The sequence below is a fragment of the Schistocerca serialis genome, chromosome 2 (genome assembly GCF_023864345.2).
Source record: "Schistocerca serialis cubense isolate TAMUIC-IGC-003099 chromosome 2, iqSchSeri2.2, whole genome shotgun sequence".
In the NCBI taxonomy this organism is placed as follows: Eukaryota; Metazoa; Arthropoda; class Insecta; order Orthoptera; family Acrididae; genus Schistocerca; species Schistocerca serialis.
Genome location: NC_064639.1, coordinates 1,128,527,822 through 1,128,555,333, shown reverse-complemented (window position 1 = coordinate 1,128,555,333; position 27,512 = coordinate 1,128,527,822). Strand labels below are relative to the sequence as shown.

At 39.2% G+C, this 27,512-nt stretch overlaps 1 protein-coding gene across 1 annotated transcript in view; it reads right to left on the bottom strand.

The window, feature by feature from the left end:
- The window catches only part of LOC126458582 (ubiquitin carboxyl-terminal hydrolase 22), a 140,157-nt gene extending 113,407 nt beyond the window's left edge, over positions 1–26,750 (bottom strand). The window contains exons 1-4 of the mRNA XM_050095718.1: positions 26,159–26,750; positions 25,835–25,967; positions 25,526–25,741; positions 25,125–25,297 (exon numbers count right to left, since the gene is read on the bottom strand). Coding sequence (XP_049951675.1) covers positions 25,125–25,297; positions 25,526–25,741; positions 25,835–25,967; positions 26,159–26,278 — 642 coding nt within the window. The 5' untranslated portion in view covers positions 26,279–26,750. The remainder of the gene's footprint in view (positions 1–25,124; positions 25,298–25,525; positions 25,742–25,834; positions 25,968–26,158) is intronic.
- Between the last annotated feature and the right edge of the window lie 762 nt (positions 26,751–27,512).

The following is a 27,512-nucleotide window of genomic DNA, read 5'->3' as shown; positions in this document are numbered from 1 at the left end:
TGGGGGAGGTAGCGGCCCAGCAAGCTGAAGGAAGTCTGCCCTGGTGACATTGAATGACGAAGAGACATGAATGGTACAGAGGGAAAAAGGCAGGTGGGGAAGGAAAAGGTGAACTGCAATAACTTGAAGATGGGTAGTCAGGGAGATGTGTTGACTATGAATGTCATCCCATATGAGCAGCATGACCCCTCCATGAGATGGAATGCTGACCTCAGGGGGAAAGTCAAAACGAACTGTTAATAAATGTGAAAGCTCAAAGCAGCCACGAGTGCGTAATTTCGTTTCCTGAAGGCAGAGTACAATGGGACGCTGCGATGCTAAAAGCAGCTGTAAATCCTCTTTGTGGGACATTCCATTGGAGGAGAGTCACGACGAGGAAGAAATGTAGGAGTGTCACCTCGGTGGCTGCTGAGTGACCGCCAGTGAAGAGTCGCTACTACAGGGCACAGAAGTAGGAGGATCGGCTTGCTCGTGCAGTCGGTCTGTGGAGTCCAATGCTGAAAAATGGTCGGTGGTGCGCACTGGCGACACAGAGACTGGCCGGGCTAAGGTATCACATGGCGACACCACTGAAGAGGATATTTGAGTTGATGAAGAAGGTCGTATGCCTTTGGTGGATTTCTTCAAGCCTTTACAGTTAGAGGAAGACTAGGGTGTTTGGCTGGAGTGACGTAGGAAGTTTTCACGGGAGTACTCCTGTCCTTTCCGGCCTATCGGTTGTGTAGCTGGTGGCTTCGTCCCTCGAAGTGAGAGTATGATGGCTTGTTTCACAGCTCAGTGGGAGGATGGCGTGCTACCTTGACACTGGGCAATTTCACAACCTCAGAGCTGAATTGGAGGTCACATGTCTGCGTGGCCATGTCCTTCATGGAGTGAGGGGTAACAGGAACAGAACTATAGGTGCCAGACGGGAGTATGCAGGGTTTGCGACTAGCCAATAACTCGTGAGCAACTGGGTACGGCACTTTTTCCTTTACCCAGATCTCTCCGACAGCCCATTCATCAAGATACACAGGACAATCCCGAGAGGAGGTGGCACAGCCGCTACTGTAGCTGATATGGCGGGGAGAAGGAGGCAGACAATCACCCTCGTGCGCACCCTTACCACAGGTAACACATTTGGCCGGGTGTCGACAAGACTTTCTAGTGAGGTTGCAATGATGACAATGGTAGCAGTGCATCAGGTTTGGAGTGTACAGCCAGACTGTGATAATTTCATAGCCTGCTGTGACCTTGGACAGAAGCACCACTCTATCAAAGATGAGAAAAAGAGTATGGGTCAGCACTAAGGAATCTACCTTTTTCATTACATGACGGATGGCAATGACACCTGATCAGAGAGGTAAGATTGGATTTTGGCCTCGGTTAGACCGTCGAGCATCCTAGAGTAAATAACACCACGGGAAGAATTCAAAGTTCTACGGGCCTCGACACGAACAGATTAGCCGTGGAGTAGTGAGGCGGCAAGCAGTTGTTGTGCTTGAGAATCAGAAGTAGTCTCCAAAAGCAAAGTGCCATTCCGTAAACGAGAGCAGGATTTCACAGGGCCGGCAATTGCATTAACACCTTTCTGAATAATAAACGGATTTACCGTGGCGAAGGACTGACCGTCTTCAGTACGTGAGACCACAAGGAACCGTGGTGAAGTGGAAAGGGTCTTTGGATCATTAGCCTCATTACGTTTACGTTTTGTAGACGTTGACTGTGAATACGATTGACTCACTGCGACAAAATCCCCCACAATTGCCAGTGTCTCTAATGGCGCGCTCCTTACAACTAGAGGCCCCCTTCACGACGGGGCACACCTGCTTTAGGTGATTGTTCACGCCTCAGGTCACACCTCCCAAATACCTAACAGAGGGACCAATTCGCAATTTGGGAAGGTTGCATCTCAGGCAGTCATCTCTCCCTGGGCCTGGCCTGTACCAGGGGGTACGTGCGAACCCTACCTGTCAATCCGGGGCTGGGAATTATGCATTACCCAGTCACCTGTTACACATTGGATGTGTGGGCTGGGCTTCATGAGTGCACAAGGAGGAAGAAGAAAAAGAGGAACCTCAAACGGCAGAGCAGAGGAATGAGAGGAGAAGGGAAACAAAGAAAGGTAAAGGGAGCGAAAAACAATGGTGAGACTGTTCTTACGTCAGTGACAGACGATGCAGAACATTCCCAATAACACCCCAGACATGTTCCTCAAGGGAGGAGAAAAAGAATAGCATGAGGATAGACATGCAGCACAGAAGGGAAAAAATGCTGCAAAGGCTGGGACCCCGTTAGTAACCAAGCACAAACTTGCCAAAGTGTGGTGAGCCCCCTGGGGGAATGAGATTGGGGAAATAGACTGTAAAGACGACAGCTGAAAAGAGTAGGAGTACTGTCATTGTCAAAGACACAGATCGAGGTCAGAAAGAAGATGGTCAATGAGAAGACACCACAACAAACAAAGTAGTACTTTCTCACAGGGGATGGCATGCACTGAAATCCCCAATTAGGAGAAAAGGAGGAGAAGGTTGTCAGATGAAAAGGAGTCATATCACCCTGGAGGTAAATACACACTGCTAATGGTGATTGTTGGAGTCATTTGTATTCACACTGCTATTCTTTCCAATGTGATATGGAGGAAATCCACTCACTGACACTTGTGTGATCCAATGTACAGACAACTTCCAGATGCATTCTTGGTGCCAGGAGGGTTCTGATAGAGCATGGCAACCTAGAAGAGTTGGTGAAAGGCCATCAGTGAAATATATTTCTTGAATACCAACAGAGATTGCAAAACAGGAGGACTTTAGATGTCGAAGTTCTGGCAGGTGACAATGTAACTGACAGCAGTTCCATTGAATTATCAGGTTAAGGATTTCTGATTGGGATCAAGGAGTCATGAGGAAGGTCTTGCCCCAGAATCTGTGTTATCAGTGAGGTGGAACGGCACCGATAAACTTAGATTTGGAGTCAGACGGCGTGAGGGCGATATCTCACATCTCCAGTTCAGTGGAGTAGACTTCTGCTGAGATTTCTCCTTCTTCTCTTTAACTACTTTACAGAGTCATAATTATTGTGAGGGCTTGTCTGCTGCATGGGTAGGAACTCAAAAGGAGCAGTCAGTCATGAGACCCACAGCCTGTGGCTTCTTCAACCACTGGCTGGTGTCAGCACGTAAGTATGTGGATTTTCAGGGGAGAGGGTACTCTGTTGAGAGCCCTGTCACCAGTATATGCTGGAGGAGGACGCTGCTTCGATGTCTCCTCTCGAGGGAAGTGATGTCCCAGAAGATATTGCTGTAGTAATCTACAGAGGAAAGGGACTACCTCCCCATGGGCTAATTTGCTTGCACAACTACAAGAGGTCAATATCGAGGGAATGCAAGGAGTAAATTCTTGACTACTGCCAATCACCTGGCCATGGTAGTGGTAAAACTCAATAACATTGACACAGGATAGAAGCAATCTTACTTTTTCTGAGCTTATCAGAGGCATTAAGTTCCTAGATTTTGCTTTGCAAATGGTAGAACACAGTGGGGATTGGGACAGAGGTCGTCTCCTCAACTGACACAGAAAGATGTTGATTCACATGGACACTTTTTATTAGGTGTCTGATCACATTTTGTACAATATGGGTTATTCATCTACCAAGATGATGTATGTCTTAAGCAAAGGCATTTAAGGTACCACGCCGGGTGTGTGTGTGTGTGTGTGTGTGTGTGTGTGGAAAATATTGCTTCACATCACAAACAGTAGACCATGATTTTGACTTTCTCTGGAAGCAAATCCCCCTGGAAAACGATGATGAACACTCCAGTGTTGATGAATGAAGTGATGGAACCCTCACTTCTGCAAGCTTTTGAATACTTTTTAATTCATTTACAGCATTAAATCCTGGTAAAAATTAAGAACTGAGGGGAATAAGTTTCTGCAGTTCACTTGACTTAGGATTCCTTTCATGCCATGGCCAAGGAGGGAAACTTAGGGTATAAAGATCTGCATTTAACGATTCAGGTCTGCCTCATGAGATTGCTGGAGCCTCTTGGCCACCAATGGATAACTTTAGTCTTTTCACTGCACCAGATGTCTCCTGCCATTGTACTACCCACTCCAAACAAGGATTACCCCACAGGTTTCACCTGGCCACAGCAATGGCCACCAGCTTGATAGCCATTTCCACAGATCCAAGTGCCCCCAAATGACAGGCACCTATTCCCTGGCATGCATAGGGACATAACAGCTCAAGCATCAATATTGTGTTCTCTGTGTAATGAAAGGGAGCAACTTGTGTAAGGGTATTGACATTCCCCCACATGGAATGGCTTCCATGCTGGGTGTTGGGTGACCTTCCCCCCACAGCCTGGATTTTTGAAAACATTCAAAAAAAGATGGAAGTCACATCCAGATGTGGTGATGGAACATGAGTTAGCCAAAACTGGAAAGAAAAGCAACAATCAACATCACACGAGCAAGCCAGGTAGTCAGCAGGGAAGAAGCAATGCGATAGCTTGGAGGCCCATGCTCCCCACACAAGTTCTCGTAAAAGAGTTGTAATTCCCCTGGGGGGTATAACATGTCATGCTTTCACTCCCACTCTAAGGACTGGTGTTTGTTGGCTTTACATTAAGTAAATGAGACTGTGGATCCATTGCTTCTTCAGCCAAAGACCTGGGGGAAGCAATGTCATTTTTCATGAGGAGAACTTCAATTAATGATGCAGAAAGAGCAACATACTATAGTACTATAGGTTTCTAGTTTAGCATCTCCTTGTGAATCATGTGACATCTGATAATGCAACATCTTTTCCCAACAGGAGACTTCTTTCTAGATGAAAACACAGAATGCACATATGTCCTTTGCAGGTATGGTCCTGTGCAGAATGAGTTTTGATTACCTCAACAAATTTCTGAACTATGAATTTCTTCTGGAATTAACAAAACAACCACTACAGTAAATGAGCATCTCCAACTCAAGGTGGAAGACTGCGTGGCACAGAGTTATTTGTCATTCTACACCAAAACTTTCACAATTTTGCTGCATTGTATTGCAATTACACACCAATAGAGAGGAGAATTAACATACTACTAAAAATGTGTTGCAATCCACACATTACACTGTAAGAGGAATGACTTGTATAGACTGCGAGACAGGGAACTGAACGAGGCCTAGATCAAATTCATATGGTGGATTAATTATTATTGGTCTTGTATACCAGCCAACCTGAGTGTGTTTTAGGTGGTGCTCAACCTTACTTATATAAATGCTGAACTATTCCCACACAAACAATTAAAAACGATGACATACAACAATATTTACACAGTTCACATGTAGATGTCACACATGATTTCCCTTCCTTATATTATCTGAGGACACCGGCAAAACGCAGAACATCCGACCACAAGGTTAAATAAAATACAATTTGCAAAATCATGAAAGCAGCAGATCTCATACAGTAGGATAAATGCTATGAAAAAGAGAGAGTGCATATTACCAGCAAGTGTTCGGATTCCCCCCCCCCCCCTTTTTTTAATTTATTTATGTTGATGTTCTTGAATTCCATGTCAGGAGATACATTAGCTGTGTGCACACAGAGTGAACAGCAGATCTGAGACTTTGGCCAAAAATGAATAAGTTCAGAACATCAATAAAAGCCATATCAAAGTGTATGCAGTAAAACTTTAAAATTAAAACTATGCACAGCAAGAGACACTGTTACAAAGAAAAACCGTGTAAATGGTTGACAATCAAAACATTTAAGTGCCCAGCAGAGGGATCATTGAACCACCTTCACATTAATTCTCTATTATTCTACTATCGAACACAGTGCGGAAAAAACGAACACATATATCTTCCCATGAGAGCTCCAATTTCCCTTATTTTATTGTCAAGAAAATATTTTCACATTTGTAGAAGAAAGTAACTGAAATTTTGTAAGAGGGTAAAAAAAAAATATATATATATAATAAAAAGGGAATTTGTTTTCATGACTTTCACCCCAAATCCTGTATCATGTCCATGACACACTCCACCTTTTTCCTAATAATACAAAACATGTTATACTTCTTCGAACTTTCTCAGTGTACTCCCTTAATCTTATTTTCTATGTTTTCTTTCCAGTTTAAGTTGTTAGTAACTGTAATTCCTAAGTATTTAGTTAAATTTGATTTATTGTGTAACTGAAGTTTAATGGATTCCGTTTTTTATGAAGCAAGTTGGGATCTTTCTACTTCCTCTCTTGTTTTGCCATATGACTCCTTAAATTCATTTTTTTCATTTTTGACTAATTATCATTAACATACAAGAGTTCTTGTTATGGTCTTCAGTCCAGAGACTGGTTTGATGCAGCTCTCCATGCTACTCTAACCTGTGGAAGGTTCATCATCTCCCATACCTACTGCAACCTACATCCTTCTGAATCTGTTTGGTGTATTAATCTCTTGGTCTCCCTCTACGATTTTTACCCTCCACACTGCCCTCCAATACTAAATTGGTGATCCCTTGATACCTCAGAATATGCCCCACCAACCGATCCCTTCTTCTAGTCAAGTCGTGCCACAAATTTCTCTTCTCCCCAATTCTATTCAATACCTCCTCATTAGTTATGTAATCTACCCATCTAATCTTCAGCATTCTTCTGTAGCACCACATTTCAAAAGCTTCTATTCTCTTCTTGTCTAAACTATTTATCATCCACGTTTCACTTCCATACATGGCTACACTCCATACAAATACTTTCAGAAACAACTTCCTGACATTTAAATCTAAACTCGATGTTAACAAATTTCTCTTCTTCAGAAATGCTTTCCTTGCCATTGCCAGTCTACATTTTATATCCTCTCTACTTCTACCATCATCAGTTATTTTGCTCCCCAAATAGCAAAACTCCTTTACTACTTTAAGTGTCTCATTTCCTAATCTAATTCCTGCAGCATCACACGATTTAATTCGATTACATTCCATTATTCTCGTTTTGTTTTGTTGATTTCATCTTATATCCTCCTTTCAAGACACTCTCCATTCCGTTCAGCTGCTCTTCCAGGTTCCTTGCTGTCTCTGACAGAATTACAATGTCATTGGCGAACCTCAAAGTTTTTATTTCTTCTCCACCGATTTTAATTCCTACTCTGAATTTTTCTTTTGTTTCCTTTACTGCTTGCTCAATATACAGATTGAATAACATTGGGGATAGGCTACAACCCTGTCTCACTCCCTTCCCAACCACTGCTTCCCTTTCATGCCCCTCCACTCTTATAACTGCCATCTGATTTCTGTACCAATTGCAAATAGCCTTTCGCTCCCTGTATTTTACCCCTGTCACCTTCAGAATTTGAAAGAGTATTCCGGTCAACATTTTCAAAAGCTTTCTCTAAGTCTACAAATGCTTCAAATGTAGGTTTGCCTTTCCTTAATCTATTTTCCAAGATAAGTCGTAGGGTCAGTATTGCCTCACGTGTTCCAACATTTCTACGGAATCCACACTGATCTTCCCAGAGGTCGGCTTCTACCAGTTTTTCCATTCGTCTGTAAAGAATTCGAGTTAGTATTTTGCAGCCATGGCTTATTAAACTGATAGTTCGGTAATTTTCACATCTGTCAACACCTGCTTTCTTTGGGATTGTAATTATTATATTCTTCTTTATGTCTGAGGGTATTTCGTCTGTCTCACACATCTTGCTCACTAGATGTTAGAGTTTTGTTATGGCTGGCTCTCTCAAGGCTGTCAGTAGTTCTAATGGAATGTTGTCTACTCCCGGGGCCTTGTTTCGACTTAGGTCATTTAGTGTTCTGTCACTCTTCTCGCACTATCACATCTCATCTTCATCTACATTCTCTTCCATTTCTATAATACTGTCCTCAAGAAGATCATCCTTGTATAGACCCTCTATATACTCCTTCCCTCTTTCTGCTTTCCCTTCTTTGCTTAGAACTGGGTTTCCATCTGAGCTCTTAATACTGATGCAAGTGGTTCTCTTTTCTCCAAAGGTCTCTTAAATTTTCCTGTACGCAGTATCTATCTTACCTCTAGTGAAATGCGCCTCTACATCCTTACATTTGTCCTCTAGGTATCCATGATCATCCATTTTGCACTTCCTGTCGATCTCATTTACGAGAGTATAATTTGCATTTTCATAAAAGAGAAAGGTTGGTCCTCAGTTTAAAAGAATATAGCTCCAGATATAATTTGGTGCTTAGTGTTGTGTATGTAATTATTTTTCTGATTTATTTTGACTATTCCTAGTTAATATCTTTTGTTATAGAGTGAAATCAGTAACCGTTTTTGTAACTTAAATTCTATTGTTGATGCATAATAAATATAAATTCTGTACTAATTATAAACATTTGGAAAAAGTAGTACTAGTATTCTTAAAGTATCTATTTGGCTCTATTCAAAAACATGTTAATAAAGCTAGTCCTTAATTAATTCCAAAGTAATCACCAGTGTTGTCAAAAGTATTGTTTGTATAACTATATCTGTTAATTTCATCATTTAAATAAATAATACCCCTTAATCCTTGTAGTAGCAGAAACTGTTAAAAAGACAGAATTTTTCTATATATTCAGTTAATGGAATGAGTTATTTTTTAATTGTAATTTCTGTAACTTAAACATCAAACAATGTATAGTTTTAGTGCCTATTATTGTGATGATATATAAAGGCCCGATTTTTGGTCACGAGACAATCGGTCCACGGCCGATTTACAGACAAGGAATCTGTGCTGGTTACAACAACAATGACAGTGTCTGTTCAATATGTACAGCATTACTCTGCAAGAACTGTGAACTGTGTGGCTAGGTTTTTACTGCTCATAGATATTCAACAGTAAACTATTGTAGCAGTATGCTGATGTTTGCCTGCAACCTATTTATGAGGCTTATCAAAATTTGCCAATAGTTAACTGGCCATATTAACTGTGTAATATCGAGGGGGGGGGGGGGGGGGGGGGGTTGAACAATGAAAGTAAAGAACTGTGAAACTGAACTATGCAACTGTTGGCTACATCATTTACCTTGGTCAGTGTTGAACATCCACCTCCTCCATTTTCCAGCCAGTATAACAATGCAGTACAATGACACTGGGGAGAATCAATGAAGAAATAAAGCAGGCAAACATCACACTTTTAGCACTCTTATGGATGACTTCGGATGTTATTTAAGGTTAATTACCAACATTCACACCATACATATGTATTATCTAAATCACTTTGCAATTGATATTGATCTTCTGATGACTTTACTTGATGATACACAACAGCAGCATCTGTATACAACCTAAGACGGCTGCTCAGATTGACTCCTAAATCATTTATACAGATAAGAAACAGCAGAGGTCCTGCAACACTACCATGGGGATTAATATACCTATAAAGGAGACCCCGTCCAGAACACATGTGCGACACATTTTTGTGTACTACTCAAGTGTTTGGGATCCTCACCATGTCAAATTAAAGAAAGACATTGAAGCATTTCAGGTGTGTGTTGCTAGACTTGTTACCAGCAGATCTGATCAAAATGAGACTACAGGATATATCAAAGAGAATCACCCGATTTAAAAAAATCATAACTATTACGTTATTTGACATATGTGCGTGAACAACGTACAGTTAGAAAGAGCAAACTCTCAAGTTTAACGTGGTTCCCACTAGGTACCAGCAGTGTGTGCCCACTTCAACTCTAATAAAAATGGTATCGGGACAACAGAAAGCATTTTGTGTTCTACGTTTTGCGCAATGCGGGTCAGTAATAACTGTTCAGTGTGACTTTCGTACTAGGTATGATGTGTATATTCTTACAGCATAGAGTATTAGATGATGGCACGAGCAATTCTGAGAAACAGGTTGTTTGAGTAAAGGCAAACTGCCCGGCCGTCCTGAGCGTCTGACACAGACTTCAAATGCATCCAACCATAGTTTCATAAGGAGTCCGCACAAATCAGTTTGCTGTGCAGCTTGACAACTTAAGATGCCCCCGATGCCCGTCTGGCGCGTGTTGCGTCAACATTTACACTTGAAACAATAAAAAATCCAGCTACTGCAAGCTCTTCATGAAGGTGATAAACAACAATGTGTGGAGTTCTGCAATTTCATTCTTGGCAAGATGCAGGATGACAATTTTCTTCCACTCTTGGTCTTTAGTGACGAGGTAATATTCCATTTAAAAGGAAAGGTGAACTGTCATAATGTGAGAATCTACATCTACATCTACATTTATACTCCGCAAGCCACCCAACGGTGTGTGGCGGGGGGCACTTTACGTGCCACTGTCATTACCTCCCTTTCCTGTTCCAGTCGTGTATGGTTCGTAGGAAGAACGACTGTCTGAAAGCCTCCGTGCGCGCTCTAATCTCTCTAATTTTACATTCGTGATCTCCTCGGGAGGTATAAGTAGGGGGAAGCAATATATTCGATACCTCATCCAGAAACGCACCCTCTCGAAACCTGGCGAGCAAGCTACACCGCGATGCAGAGTGCCTCTCTTGCAGAGTCTGCCACTTGAGTTTGTTAAACATCTCCGTAACGTTATCACGGTTTCCAAATAACCCTGTGACGAAACGCGCCGCACTTCTTTGGATCTTCTCTACCTCCTCCGTCAACCCGATCTGATACGGATCCCACACTGATGAGCAATACTAAAGTATAGGTCGAACGAGTGTATTGTAAGCCACCTCCTTTGTTGATGGACTACATTTTCTAAGGACTCTCCCAATGAATCTCAACCTGGTACCCGCCTTACCAACAATTAATTTTATATGACCATTCCACTTCAAATCGTTCCGCACGCATACTTCCAGATATTTTACAGAAGTAACTGCAACCAGTGTTTGTTCCGCTATCATAAATCATACAATAAAGGATCCTTCTTTCTATGTATTCGCAATACATTACATTTGTCTATGTTAAGGGTCAGTTGCCACTCTCTGCACCAAGTGCCTATCCGCTGCAGATCTTCCTGCATTTCGCTACAATTTTCTAATGCTGCAACTTCTCTGTATACTACAGCATCATCCGCAAAAAGCCGCATGGAACTTCCGACACTATCTACTAGGTGATTTATATATACTGTGAAAAGCAATGGTCCCATAACACTCCCCTGTGGCACACCAGAGGTTACTTTAATGTCTGTAGACGTCTCTCCATTGATACCAACATGCTGTGTTCTGTTTGCTAAAAACTCTTCAATCCAGCCACACAGCTGATCTGATATTCCGTAGGCTCTTACTTTGTTTATCAGGCAACAGTGCGGAACTGTATCGAACGCCTTCCGGAAGTCAAGAAAAATAGCATCTACCTGGGAGCCTGTATCTAATATTTTCTGGGTCTCATGAACAAATAAAGCGAGTTGGGTCTCACACGATCGCTGTTTCCGGAATCCATGTTGATTCCTATAGAGTAGATTCTGGGTTTCCAAAAATGACATGATACTCGAGCAAAAAACATATTCTAAAATTCTACAACAGATCGACGTCAGAGATACAGGTCTATAGTTTTGCGCATCTGCCCGACGACCCTTCTTGAAGACTGGGACTACCTGTGCTCTTTTCCAATCATTTGGAACCTTCCATTCCTCTAGAGACTTGCGGTACACGGCTGTTAGAAGGGGGGCAAGTTCTTTCGCATACTCTGTGTAGAATCGAATTGGTATCCCATCAGGTCCAGTGGACTTTCCTCTGTTGAGTGATTCCAGTTGCTTTTCTATTCCTTGGACACTTATTTCGATGTCAGCCATTTTTTTGTTTGTGCGAGGATTTAGAGAAGGAACTGCAGTGCGGTCTTCCTCTGTGAAACAGCTTTGGAAAAAGGTGTTTAGTATTTCAGCTTTACGCGTGTCATCCTCTTGTTTCAATGCCATCATCATCCCAGAGTGTCTGGATATGCTGTTTCGAGCCACTTACTGATTTAACGTAAGACCAGAACTTCCCAGGATTTTCTGTCAAGTTGGTACATAGAATTTTACTTTCGAATTCACTGAACGCTTCACGCATAGCCCTCCTTACGCTAACTTTGACATCGTTTAGCTTCTGTTTGTCTGAGAGGTTTTGGCTGCGTTTAAACTTGGAGTGAGGCTCTCTTTGCTTTCGCAGTAGTTTCCTAACTTTGTTGTTGTACCATGGTGGGTTTTTCCCGTCCCTCACAGTTTTACTCGGCACGTACCTGTCTAAAACGCATTTTACGATTTCCTTGAACTTTTTCCATAAACACTCAACATTGTCAGTGTCGGAACAGAAATTTTCGTTTTGATCTGTTAGGTAGTCTGAAATCTGCCTTCTATTACTCTTCCTAAACAGATAAACCTTCCTCCCTTTTTTTATATTCCTATTAACTTCCATATTCAGGGATGCTGCAACGGCCTTATGATCACTGATTCCCTGTTCTGCACATACAGAGTCGAAAAGTTCGGGTCTGTTTGTTATCAGTAGGTCCAAGATGTTATCTCCACGAGTCGGTTCTCTGTTTAATTGCTGGAGGTAATTTTCGGATAGTGCACTCAGTATAATGTCACTCGATGCTCTGTCCCTACCACCCGTCCTAAACATCTGAGTGTCCCAGTCTATATCTGGTAAATTGAAATCTCCACCTAAGACTGTAACATGCTGAGAAAATTTATGTGAAAGGTATTCCAAATTTTCTCTCAGTTTTTCTTCCACTAATGCTGCTGAGTCGGGAGGTCGGTAAAAGGAGCCAATTATCAACGTAGCTCGGTTGATGAGTGTAACCTCCACCCATAATAATTCACAGGAACTATCCACTTCTACTTCACTACAGGATAAACTACTACTAACAGCAAAGAACACTCCACCGGAATATGGGGTATGGAACAACCACATGAAGTTGTACAACAGGAGACGGACTCTCCAAAATCTAATGTGTTTTGTGCAGTTTCACAGGAAAAGGTGTATGCTCCATTTTCCTTTGCCAAGAAAATTGTTACAGGAAGCACATATCTTGATATGCTTCAGAACTTTCTTTTCCCACAGCTTGAGGCTGATTCGAACAACTTCATTTACCAACAGGATGGGACACCATCACACTGGCATTTGAAAGTTCAGGAATTTTTAATTCAAAGGATTACTGAACAATGGATCTATCACACTGGACCAAATGATTCAGCCTTACATTACTGGCCTCCAAGATCACTGGACCTGACTATGCGATTCTATCATGTGGTGGGGTTTATAAAAGATTCTGTTTATGTGCCTCCATTACCAACAACAATGAATGAAGTGAGACAGCCCATAACACCAGCTGTGGATGTTATAACTCAAGACATGCTCGCTGCAGTGTGGGAACAATTTGAATACCGCAATGATATATGCCACACATTTCAAGGGGGCGTATTGAACACCTATGAAAAGGAACAAAAAAATTTTTTTTGAGATTCTACTTCACCAAAAAACAAAATTATTGCCTATGTATATATGCTGACTTGCAGTCAGCCCTGCAGCCAGGCGACTAGAGCGAGTTTTGGTGTTCTCGTAAAGTTAAGTCATTTTAGACTATAAAACATATAGTTTACTATTGATTACTTGGTAAATAGGTGTATTAGTGTGCCTTTTAAGTGTACCATTAAAGGATTCATTTTTATTTATGTTATATAGTAGAAAACGCAAAAAGACCGTACAGTCGTATTTTCTGTTTACGTTTTGCCGCAGTAAATCTATAGAATTTCGTTTAGTTGTTCTTTGCTCTCTCCAGCAATTTAACTGTAGCATACCTCTTCATAATTTAACTAGCATTTCCGGAAAGTAGCGTAAAGTTTAAGTTGCTATTTCAGAAACTTTGCACTGTTGTTTTTGTTTACACACAGTTGCGTATAGGCCAAATTTGTTGAACCACATTTTCGTGTTTATCTGTAATTTAACTGACTTATTCTTAATACTCTATTACCTTTATCATGAGTGAAAAGTTCTTGACTTGCCGTAGAATTGTTAGGTCGGGGCTTTGGTGTGATGGGTACTGTAGTTTTTTTCCATGTGGGCGAATGTAGTGGTGTGGGAATAGGGGAAGTAAATGAGACCCATCAGTGGTTTTGTAGGATTTGTAGTAGAGATAGGAAGATACTAGAACAGGAGGGGAAAATTGCCGCCCTTCAGGCTGAGTAAGACAAGGCAAGGGGAGATCTTGACAGGTTAAGGAGGGAGAAGGGTAAAGAGAGGTGGGAAGTGGCAACAGGCAACAGGAGGAACAGGCCCAGAACTTTGTCTGACAGCTTCGTGCTGAATTTGGAAAATAGATTTGATCTGTTGGTTCAGTTAGAAGCTGGGGAGCATCAAGCAGTTGCAGGTGCAGACAGGGCACAACAAACTTTCAGCAGCAAATTGAAAAGTCAGAATGTAGGGAAATCAGTGAAGAGAAAGAAAGTGTTGTTGTTAGGTAGTTCCCATGGAAGAAGTGTTGGCCAACTTTTGCAGGATGAACTAGGGTCAGAATACCATGTCACCAATTTTTTTTAAACCTAGTGCTGGTCTAGAGCAGGTGACAGAGGGTTTAGGATCACTTTGCAAAGATTTCACTAAGGGAGACACGGTGGTTATAGTGGGTGGGGCAGGTAATACTATTGACAGAGATCCTGGGTACAGTATAGAGTGTGACCTGGCAAAGACTGCATCAGCATCGAAGCATTCTAGTGTTGAGTTTGTATCTGTTCTTGGGCACCATGACCGACCTCATTTGAACTCTTCTGTCAAGAGAGTTAATTTGGAGTTGGAACGGCTGCTTACGTCGGGTGCAGGGTCACACAATGGTGTAGTTCCTGTTGATTCTCTCAGTAGGTGGGATTATACTAGGTTATGGCCTTCACCTCAACAGGAAGGGGAAGGGTAAACTGGCTGGGAAAATAGCAGGAAAGTTAAAGGGGACAGGCACTGTCATGAGTGATAAAATACCAGCAGTTACAGGGTTCAGAAAAGACCCTCTTTTAGGATAGCGACGACAGAAAGAAACCATAATTTAAGAGAGGTTAGGACTGAGACAAACCTTCAGTTTGAGAAAGAAACCAAAACACATAATTATAGCTTATTACATCAGCATAAACAGCTATTGGTTAAGAATTTACAACAGTCAGCAGACATTTTAACTCTACCCAATTTTAACTCAGTCAGTGTGAAATGTCAGCTATCTTTATTGCATCAAAATATTCGAGGACTGAGAAATAAAATTAATGAATTAATTATCTGCATAGATGAATTAGAGTCTTCAAACCCAGCCAACATAATCTGCCTCTCTGAACATCATGTGACGACTGGTATAGAACTTTTAAGTGCTACAGGGTTTAGGTTAGCGTCTCACTTTTGTAGATCAGAAATGGAGAAAGGAGGAGTTGCCACATTCATCAGGAACTGTCATAAATTTAAGAACATAGACATTCATAAATTTTGCCTAGAACAGCATATGGAAGCATGTGCAACAGAAGTAAAATTTCACAAAAAATCCTTCATAATATTAACTGTATATCGAGCACCTGCAAGTAACTTTAATCTGTTTGTAAACCACCTTGAAGCTGTACTGTCCCATTTAACAACCAAAAACAAAGAAATGGTGGTTGCTGGTGATTTCAATGTAGATTTCCTTAAAGACTCTCCCAATAAGAACTTATTTGAGTTAGTAACACTATCATTCAACTTAATTCCCACTGTAAAATTCCCCACTATGTTAGCCAATTGCTCACGAAAAGCCATTGATAAAATCTTTATAGAAAAGTCCAATGAACAAAATTATGTTACAAAACCAATAGTCAATGGCCTCCCAGACCATGACATGCAGTTCCTTCTGTTAAATGTTAATACTGAACATGATATAAAATCTGTTACATCTGAGCTCAAGAGGGTAATCAATAAGCCAAAAATTGATTATTTTAGGACACTCATCAGAGACATTCACTGGACTGATGTTTACAGTGCTCATGGCATGAATGAAAAATATAACACTTTTGCTAATAAAGTGCTTACCTTATTCGAACACTTTTCCCCCAAAACTTACCAAGGTTAGAGCAAAGTCTACAAAGAAGCCATGGATTACTCAAGGAATAGGGGTACCTTGTAAAACAAAAAGAAAACTTGTATCTGTCAATCCGAAACAGTTCCGATGTTGATGCTATAGCACATTACAAGAAATATTGCAAAATATTAGAGACTGTAATACAGACATCAAAGCAAATATATTACACGGAAAAGATAGTCATATAAGATAACAAAATAAAGACTATGTGAGATATAGTGAAGGAGGAGACTGGTAGAACCAGACATGAAGAGGGACAAATAGCATTAAGAGTAAATGATACATTGGTGACAGACGTGTATAGTGTTGCAGAACTTTTTACCAAACATTTTATAACTGTTACTGACAAGATGGGGTTGTCAGGTTCTGTAGATGCTGCTATGGAATGCCTCAGACCAGACATTTCAAGTAACTTCCATAACATAAATTTGACCCTCACTACCCCAGCAGAAATAATATCCATCATAAAATCATTAACATCTAGTGGGTATGATGAAATATCAACAAGGTTAATTAAAGAATGTGATTCTGAGTTAAGTAACATATTAAGCTATCTGTGTAACCATATATAAAAACAAAGATGAGGTGACTTACCGAACAAAAGCGCTGGCAGGTCGATAGACACACAAACAAACACAAACATACACACAAAATTCAAGCTTTCGCAACAAACTGTTGCCTCATCAGGAAAGAGGGAAGGAGAGGGGAAGACGAAAGGAAGTGGGTTTTAAGCGAGAGGGTAAGGAGTCATTCCAATCCCGGGAGCGGAAAGACTTACCTTAGGGGGAAAAAAGGACAGGTATACACTCGCACACACGCACATGATGGATATGTGCGTGTGTGCGAGTGTATACCTGTCCTTTTTTCCCTTCCGCTCCCGGGATTGGAATGACTCCTTACCCTCTCCTTTAAAACCCACTTCCTTTCGTCTTCCCCTCTCCTTCCCTCTTTCCTGATGAGGCAACAGTTTGTTGCGAAAGCTTGAATTTTGTGTGTATGTTTGTGTTTGTTTGTGTGTCTATCGACCTGCCAGCGCTTTTGTTCGGTAAGTCACCTCATCTTTGTTTTTATATATAATTTTTCCCACGTGGAATGTTTCCTTCCATTATATTGATATCTGTGTAACCAGTCATTTATCAGTGGAACATTTCCTGAATAGTTGAAATATGCTGAAGTTAAGCCACTGTTTAAGAAGGGAGATAAAGAAATAGCATCGAATTTCCGTCCAATTTCACTTTTGCCAGCATTCTCAAAAATTTCAGAAAAAGTAATGTACAATCGGCTTTATAACCATCTTATCTCAAATACCATACTGTCAAAGTCACAGTTCGGATTTCTAAATGGTTGTGATATTGGGAAGGCTATCTACATTTACAGTGAAAATGTGCTTAATTCATTAGACAAAAAATTGCAGGCAACTGGTATATTTTGTGATCTGTCAAAGGCATTTGACTGTGTAAATCACAATATCCTTTTAAGTAAATTAGAACATTATTGTGTAACAGGAAATGCTGCAAAATGGTTCAAATCTTATACCTCTGGCAGGACACAAAGGCTGTTATTAGGAAAGAGACATGTATCAAGCTATCAGGCATCATCCAACTGGGAACTAATTACATGTGGGGTCCCACAAGGTTTCATTTTAGGGCCCTTACTTTTTCTTGTGTATATCAATGACTTTTCATCAGTAACATTACCAGAAGCCAAGTTCGTTTTGTTTGCCGATAACACAAACATTGCAATAAATAGCAAATCAAGTGTAGTCTTAGAAAGGTCAGCTGATAAAATATTTGTGGACATTAATCACTGGTTCCTAGCCAATTCTTTGTCACCAAACTTTGAAAAAAACACACTACATACAGTTCAGAACTTGTAAGGGGTGTCCCATGAGTATACGTCTAACATACGATGACAAGCGGATAGAAGAAGTGGACAGTGTTAAATTCTTGGGATTACAGCTTAATAATAAATTAAACTGGGAGAAGCACACCACAGAACTGCTGAAGCGTCTTAACAAATCTCTATTTGCAATGCGAATTGTGTCAGACATAGGGGATATAAAAATGAAAAAGCTGGCATACTGTGCTTACTTTCATTCCATAATGTCATACGGGGTTATTTTTTGGGGCAATTCATCAAGCTAAGCTAAAGTTTTCCGGGCACAAAAACATGCAGTAAGAGTTATATGTGGTGTGAACTCGAGAACATCTTGCAGAAGCCTGTTTAGGGAACTAGGGATACTAACTACCACTTCCCAATATATTTATTCCTTAATGAAATTTGTCATTAAAAATATATCACTTTTTCAAACCAACAGCTCAATTCATGGAATCAATACTAGAAACTAGAATAATCTTCGCAAGGATTTAAAGTCATTTAGTCTTGTACAAAAAGGTGTGCATTATTCAGGAACACACATCTTCAATAACTTGCCAGCGGCCATAAAAAGCTTAACAACCAATGAAATTCAGTTTAAGAGAAGCCTAAGGATTTATTGGTGGCCAACTCCTTCTACTCCATTGATGAATTTCTCAGTAGAACCAACTGATTTGTGTGTATGTATATATAAGTACAATATAAAATCTGCACAATTTCAGTGCAGTAATGTGTTCATTCTAAATATGTGTGTGTGTGTGTGTGTGTGTGTGTGTGTGTGTGTGTGTGTGTGTGTGTGTGTAAGTACAATCTAACTTGTGCCCCAGTTCAGTGCAGTAATGTGTTCATTGCATTGTAAATAAGTATTTAGTAGTTGCATTACAAGTTTATTACTTTATAAATAAATTTAAAAAAAACTTTTTTATTTTAAATTCAGTGCATTAGTATTTGTAAAATGACTTTCAATAGTGTTCATTAAAAAATGACGATCATTCCACTTGGGACCTGTGGAATGGTACATTAGCTTATTTGTTTGAGTTGTAAATATTTGTCATGTATTGTTGTTTTTCTGACATGTTCTACATCCTGGAGGACCTCCTCACTACGGATCAATTGGAATGAAAGTAAATCTAATCTAATCTAATCTATTAGTATCAGAAATATAAACGTGCCAAATTGAATGATTCTTTTTGATACACCCAGTATTATGGAAATACTCTGTGAACTCATATGGGAATCCTTGGAGGGAAAGCAACATTTTTTCCATAAAACATTATTGTGAAAGTTTAGAGAACCGACATTTGCAGCTGACTGCAGGAGAATTGTATTGTTGCCAAGGTACATCTCGTTTAAGAACTATGAGGGCGATGTAAATTAGCAGTTGTATGGAGGCATATAGAGATTCATTTTTCCCTCACCCAACTGCAAGGCGGTGCTGTGGTACAAGGTAACCCCTTACAGTACTTTATGGAGTATATACGCACGTTGGTTGGTTGATTTGGGGGAAGGGACGAAACTGTGATGTCATCGGTCCCATTGGATTAGGGAAGGATGGGGGAGGAAGTCGGCCGTGGCCTTTCAAAGGAACCATCCTGGCATTTGCCCGAAACGATTTAGGGGAATCACGGAAAACCTAAATTAGGATATGAATTGCAGTTCTGGTGTTATTCTGATGACGATGCACGGCAGCGACCAAAGACATTAACTAAACACATCAGATGAATTCGCAATTGTGGACAATGACTGCCATCTTCTGTGGAATGGAATGACGACAATAAAAATTTGTGGTGGAGTGGAACATGAACCCGGTTGATGACATATGGAAGTTTGGGTCAGGCATAAGTAATGCATGGATAGCCAAATGGTAAGGCGACTGCTCGCAATAAATGGGAAATCCGGGTTTGTGTGCCAGTCCGGCACAAATTTTCATTACCGTCATTCCATTCCCAGTAGTCATTATTTGCAATTGCGAATTCATCTGATGTGTCTAAATTAGAATGGTCTGATGTGGGCTTGAACCATCATCCTCCCAAATGCACGCATGTATGTATGTAGACGTAGAAGAGCTGACGAACAGAATGGATAGAGAAAGAGGTCATAAGATGAAGATCAACAAAAGTACAACAAAGATGATGAAATGTGGCATAATTAAATTAAGTGATGATGAGATAATTACCTTTGGCAATAAATTCCTGAAGGTAGTAGATGAGTTTGTGCTCTCTGAGGATAAAAAAGCTGATGATGAAAGAAATAAAGAAGATGTACAATGCAGACTTGCAATAAGAAAAATCGTCTGAGGGAGGGAAAAAATGTAACAAACAAAAAAATTTAAGTATTAGGAAGGCTTTCGTGAAAGTATTTGTAGTTACACACAATCAGATGATAAACACAGGCAGGAAAAAAATAATAAGTTCTGAAATGTGGTTCTACAGAATAATACTGAACATCAGTTCAGTACATTGAACAACAAATAACGGGGTAGTGAATTGAATTAGGGGAAAATGCAGTTTATGGGACAACTTGACTAAATGAACAGATAGCTTGTTAGGACATATACCAAGGAATCAGAGAATAGTTAATTTGGTACTGGAGAGAAGTGCATGGGTGACATGTACAAATAGAAGAGGGAGACCAAGGCTTGCCTACAGTCAGCAGGTTCAAATGAATGAAGGTTGGAATAGTTATGGAGAGATACAACAGAGACTTGCGCAGGATAGACTAGCATGCTGCATTAAACCGGTCTTTGGATTGAAGACCCTAACAACAATGTCCATAGTGAATGGCTTAATACATGACAGCAATAAAAGAATTATCAAAGCAAATTTTATAGAGATTACATTTTTAACCTGTGCAGTTATGGTGGCCATAACTGCTGTATAATTATGTAAAATATTCCGAATCTGTCTCTGTCACTAATAAAATGTGTGTTTTTTACATTTGCATTTGGTTTTATTCATTTAAGGCATCAGTGGTCCACAATCAAATATATTTACAATGTTCATTTTGGTCAAAACTCTAAAACGGTAGTTTGCTAAGCAACTGAAATGAGACTTTCATTTATTGCATTTTCATCTAACTTCTGCTTGCAACTAGAAACATCATTGGTCAAAAACACCAGTGTCATACACAAGAAAATGTGGAAAATTTCAAGACGACAATTTCAGATGTAAGTAGGATTACACGAAAATGCAACAACTAAAAATCACACTTCAATAGCTTAAGAAACTAAGTTTTTATCTAGAATCAAAAGCAAAACTGTAAATATGATTGTTGGTCGTTTGGTATCGATGTATTAAATGAATAAAACTTGATGTGTACAGTAAAATAAATATGTATTTTTAGTGATTGCAAAGATGGGTCTCATATACCCACATGTTAAGCATTCATAAATAATGTTTTTAAGGCACCTAATAATGCTAGTTCTACAGTTGTGTTTGATATAAAGTTATGATCAGCTATTGAGTAGTTTGATTATAAAATAGGAAGAAGATAAAAATGTTATCTAGATGTATAAAGCTAAATGCTTGTGAAACAGGGTTGTCTTACCCTTTCTGGCACTTCCAAATCATTATTCTATAATCTTATATAAAATGAACAATCCATTCTTTCCTTTTAATTTCATCTATTTAGTTTCAAACAATGGAAAATCCAGTATGGAATAACATCAATGAAATGGATGGATAATCAAAATTACAGGCCGAGTGCAGCCTTGGTAGCCACAGACAATGGTCTTTTAGTTGTACCTCTTCTCTATATGGTGAGTGTCGGCTATTTAGTTCCCTTAACCAAGGTTCTTGGGTAATGTCTCCTACTACTCCTGAACCTTTAACCCCACAAGGTTCTTTCACCCTCGAATCTTCTCTTCTGCCTACAGAAAGAGCCAGAGCAGTTCCTAAATCTGTTGATTTCATGTCTTTCTGAACATTTCCTCCCACTGCCACACGTCATGTCAACTTTTCAATCTGTATAACAAATATTTCTGTTCACTGATTACGTTTCAAAATTTGGGCTATCGTAACTGTGTCATGTGAACTCTCAATATAACTTATCAGCACTGAAAGATCTTGTTTCAGGTACATGGGTAAGAAAACTATTCCACAGACTGGTCTATGAAAGACTGAAACAAGACCAGGCAATTTATTTTTAACAAGGCAAAACAACATTTGTTTAAAATACCGAAGGTCCAGATACGCACACATCAGAAAATGTTCATTTCTTACTCGTACTACTATATAAAGAGAAGTCTGTGTTCAATGTTGTTACCAAAAATCTCAAAAAGTTCTTTCACTAAACTAGTTCAAATTTTTACACGATACGGTAATACACGTTTGGAGGAATATAGGCAACATATTCTTTTTAACTGATCTTCTTTGGCTTTTTGCATGATGCTCTTTTAAACATTCTGACAGCAATAGGCTACATATTTTTTTTTAATATTAATGATATACATACATCCAAAAAGATCTATACTACTACATAAAGACAACCCATTGTTTAACCAAAAATCTCAAATAAGTTCTTGACCAATTCACTTCAAATTTATACACAATACTCTAATAAACATTCAGATGGTCATGGGCTATATATTTTTTTAAACAACAATGTACAGTTTCTCAATTACAACTAACTGCTAGGAAGGAAATGGTTTGCTATGCTGGGCTGTGAAAATGTGAGGTTTCATTTTCTTTCTTACAGTCAGTTTTGGAGGAGACCAAACAGTGAGGTCATCAGTCTCATCGGATTAGAGAAGGACGGGGAAGGAAGTTGGCCATACCCTTTCAAAGGAACCATCCCGGCATTTGCCAGGAGTGAAATTTTGGTAAATCACAGAAAGCCTAAATCAGGACAGCTGGATGCAGGATTGAACAGTCGTCCTCCCAAATGCGAGTCTGGGGGGGGGGGGGGGGTTCTTTATTTTTGTTGGGGTGGGGGGGGGGGGGGGGCAGAGCTCTGGTAGTTTATACACAAAGGAAAGTAACAACAAGATACATTCTTATTGGATACGATACTGACTGTAGCATCAAGTTGGGTAACAGTTACAAAATGGGCTTCCCCTTTCATTTTCCATAGTTTACATATCATATATGTAATAATATGCATTGGAATACTCATCAAAGACTTGTCTATTATGTAAGATCTGTTTTCTGAATTTTCCTTAAAGTCTTGATTTCAATGATGAAAAGTGCATGAAATATAGCAAAGTGTGTTAAATGTGACACAAACATTATGCTACACATCAGTTTCTTACAATAACCTTTATTTCACTTTCATATTTTCTGGTTGGCCCAACTCACAACCAAATTATAACATTCCAACTTAACCTAGACCTCACATTATGCAACAGATTAGTTTGTTCGGCCACAACATTCAGGAAGGGTCCAATATCATACTCTTAGTCTAAAGCTGGACTCAGATTTTTTTATTTCAGGGAAAACTATAGAAGGGTCTTTGAGTAAAGACAGTTTCAGTGAAGGCCTAGACTAATATCTGTTACTGGTATGCCATGTTTTGTTGTTTTATTTGATGCACCACAATGTAGAATGAAATACTTATACAAAGAAAAATATCTGGTGGTCAGTCACTGAGGAATTATCAAGTCTATTAATAACGTAAAGTTAACTAGTATCCAAGCAACAGAAAAGCATGCAAACTAGTACCCGAGCAAAAGAAAAGCACTTGAAAAGCACATTTGTGTGACATACTGAGCTAAGAATACACTCCATTTATTTTATTTATTTATTTATTTTTTGCTGGGTCTTTCTTCACTTGTGCATTTGTCATTAACGGAGGTAAGGTTATGGAATGTCCATGCTGCAATGTAAGTAATGGGAGGAGTAAAGCCTGATATCCTCTCAGTCTTGCTTAAGTACCTATTGATGACTCATCCTTCATACAGAACTTTTGATGTGTTTTCTCTCTTCTCGCACATTTTGAAGAATATAGTTATTTTGAAAACAAAAACATTTGTTTTTAAATGATTATGTTTTAAGTTCACCATAATCCATCATTCACTTGATAACTATTCTTTTCCTGTTTGTCATTCCCTGCAAATTCTGTTTTCAACACTGAAGGAAAAAATGTCTCAAATGTCAGTCAAAGAAAATTTTTAGGCATACATATTAATGAGGATCTGAAGTGGGAGATGCACCTTACCAATCTAAATATTAAAAAAAAAAAAAACTGAAAACACTAATGTATCCTGTTAGGATTCTCACAAAAAATACAAGCTGGTAGCAATGTACCATAGTAGTATAAAGAAATGACTGAAGTACAGCATATGGCATTTTTTGGGGGGATTTCCACAACCTAATAAAAATAATACAGAAAAAGATTAACAGGGTGATAACAGAAGCTAAATGTCGATATTCCTGTAGACCCCTTTTAAACGGTCTGAAAATATTGCCTCAGCCTTGTTTGTTTCACAACAGCGAGCATATTTAAAAAAAAAAAAAGAAAAGAAAACCTATTCAGACATAACTATGATACATATACATTTGAAACTAGGCAGCTGAACCTAAAGCACACACAAAAATAATAAATACAAACTTGAGCAAAAGGGGAGTGCATCATACTGGTATTATGTTACACAACTATATGCCTTCTTACTTAAAATTTCTTTAACAATACATACATTTAACATAAAGTCAAAACAGTTCTTGCTGGACTACTGCTTATACCCTGTCTGTGAATTTCTGAATCATCACAATACATAACCTCTTTTACCAAATACTGTTAATTATGTACTGTGTCACTTCACACTACAATTTACTTTGTATTTATCATGTAGTCTCACTTAAAAACCACTGCTACCATGTGCAGAAGGAACATAATAAGCCAATTTATATTATTATGCACTACGTTTGTGGTGACCACAATGATTATTTTAATCATAAATTAACTGTTTACCCTTGTCCTCCTATATCACGTGTACAAGCAATGTACTAAAAAGTATTCTTCGACAAAGTAAAAATCACTCTCTCTTGGCAGAGAGAGAGAGAGAGAGAGAGAGAGAGAGAGAGAGAGAGAGAGACGAGGGGGTGGGGAGCGGGTCGAATGAAAACTTACACACAAAACAGGAAAAGTAAAGATGACCATCTCAACTGGTAGACTTGGTGCAGATTCGTACCACAATTTATGCTGTCATGTATTTTGCTTCCCAAAGAATTTGGAATATTTATACGCACATAGAACATTCACATGTTACAAAAAATATATACAAATATTAAGAGATCAGGAATATTTGACATATATTAAGTTCTGAGTACAAGCATCATACCTCCTGGAAGAGCCTAGAAACTTCACACACCAAACACCGACCAGGTTGTTCACGAAACTGGCAAACATGTTTTCCTGCTAAGAAATAATCTCGCAGTAAAGGTGTGTGAGTTAATGCTTGTACAATGCAGTTCATAAAACATGTATTGCCTAAGTTAATTAGGCCTCTGAGACCTGTGGAATAACACAGTTAATGAGAAAAATGACTGAACATAAGCATGTAACATAAGCGAATATTTGTGGCTTGACACAAATTACTACACATCAGCAATGCTATTTTAACAAAGATAGTTCCCCTTACCAGTCGCAGAAGTATTTGTAAACCATATTATTGTCATTACATGTCAAGTATAAAGACTGTGCAAGTCAGATGCAGATTAGAGCAAGCGAATAATATCTTACCAATGGTTGTGTCCTCTAGTATATGCCTTCTGTGCGGGTTATTTCGCAGCAGACGGATATCATATGCACTCGGTTCCCATGGTCTGTATGGTACAGACAGCCCAATTCTCTTGAAAACTTGTGCATCTTTCTCTAGTGCTATACTAGATAATTCCTTATCATAAATATAGTCGCCACAATGGAAACACATCACCATTCCATAAGTTAGTTCCACAGCTGTAATCATAACATTGAAAATAAGTATCAGTAAACTGACAAAACGGCTAGGGTCTTTATACCATACTAAACAGGCCCGTAACGATTCCTTACCTAAGAAATGTTTTTTCACTTTCGCATGTTCCTGCATGTGACCACGTACAATACACCCAAAATAAATACAATGCAAGCATGAATGTAACCGAGGCCCACCGTACTTGCACACCGTACACTGACTTGCTATTGCCTGTATACAACAGAAATTTCATTATTTTTCTGATAGTACGAATGCAAGAAATTGGTACCCAGAGATAAGGATGAAACTGCTGCTCACTATTTAATGGTATATGAGAGAAAAATTATTTAATCTTCTACGAATAACGTATAATGAACAATTTCATACACAATTTTCTGAGTGACATTCCGTCACGAACGCACCTTTCTTCTCCGGGCCTCAGCTGACGAGCACGCTACGAGGCAAGAATACACTATTTTGTAAGCCTTGGTTCCCTTAGAAGCTTTAAAACTTATCAGATGAGTGCATCCATTTTCGCTCATCTCCAAAATGTCCCAAAAATTTAAATGGACACAGCTTGCAATTGTTTACATGCAGCTTGCGACCACCGTCTTTACCTCGCCCGGCGAAACTTAGCCATTTCCCCCTCTAATGACGAAAAGCGGAACTTGTTGTCACAACTTACGTTTTTACTAGTTATTAACTAAGCTATGTACATAAATTACATAAAATATAGATGTATCATTGGCACATGGGTATGAGAGGTGAAACGTTCAATTTATTTCAATGATATGCTTTGTATTAGTAAACACCACATGTGTGTAACGTTCTCAGTCACCAGCGGTCACATTGCAGGAAAAATTGTACTCATGTCTGTTCCCCCTAATTATGAGAAAAACATTGTACAGTTCGTCACTTTAGATGTAAATGTCTGTGATACATCAATTATTTTATCGTACAGAAGATCATGAAAGGGATAACGAAATGCGAAAACTTCTTTCTCCTTGAGATAACCAAAAGGTCTGTTAGTTCGCAATTTCGCTGCAAGGTGGCTGGTACAGCTGCTACCGGGCTATACGCGCGAATTTTAAAGGGAAGCGTAAGCAATGACTGTACACGAAAACGACGTAATTTGGACGTGCACGAACATACGACACTATTTATTCGTGATGATGTGAACAATCAATAGTAACATTTTGATGTCATATTAAACCGCATATTAAAGAGAATATTTGTGGGCCTGGACGAGAAGTAACACTAAAACTATTGCATCAGACCTATTTAGCTGAATTTAAATCCATTTATTTATTTATTTTATTGACAGAGAATCGGAAAACTTATGAAAAAGTGGTCAACAGACGGATTGTTTGACTTGTTTACTATATAGTACTGCCTCATCTCACACGGGTGATGTCGTAATCGGTTTCGACTTATTACCACAGTCTAAAATAACTGTGTTGTTACCATGTCAGAGATCATGAAATATGAAAAGAAGGGAGATAGCAAAATACCAGGAAACTAAATTACGAATTAATTTCTATACACATCTATATGTACGGTACTTGATTACATAATTTAGTAAATCGTCAATCGAACTTGCCCGGGGAGGCACTCACAGTTGTAAACACATTTGCGTTCTGTTCGTTGGAATTGACGGCTTTCAATTAACTACGTAATAGCATAAAATTGGCTAACTATTGAATCGTAAATTTAATATAAAAATATTCACAATATGAAATTGATTGTGACAGAAAGCCTTCTCAAAGTGGAAATTAC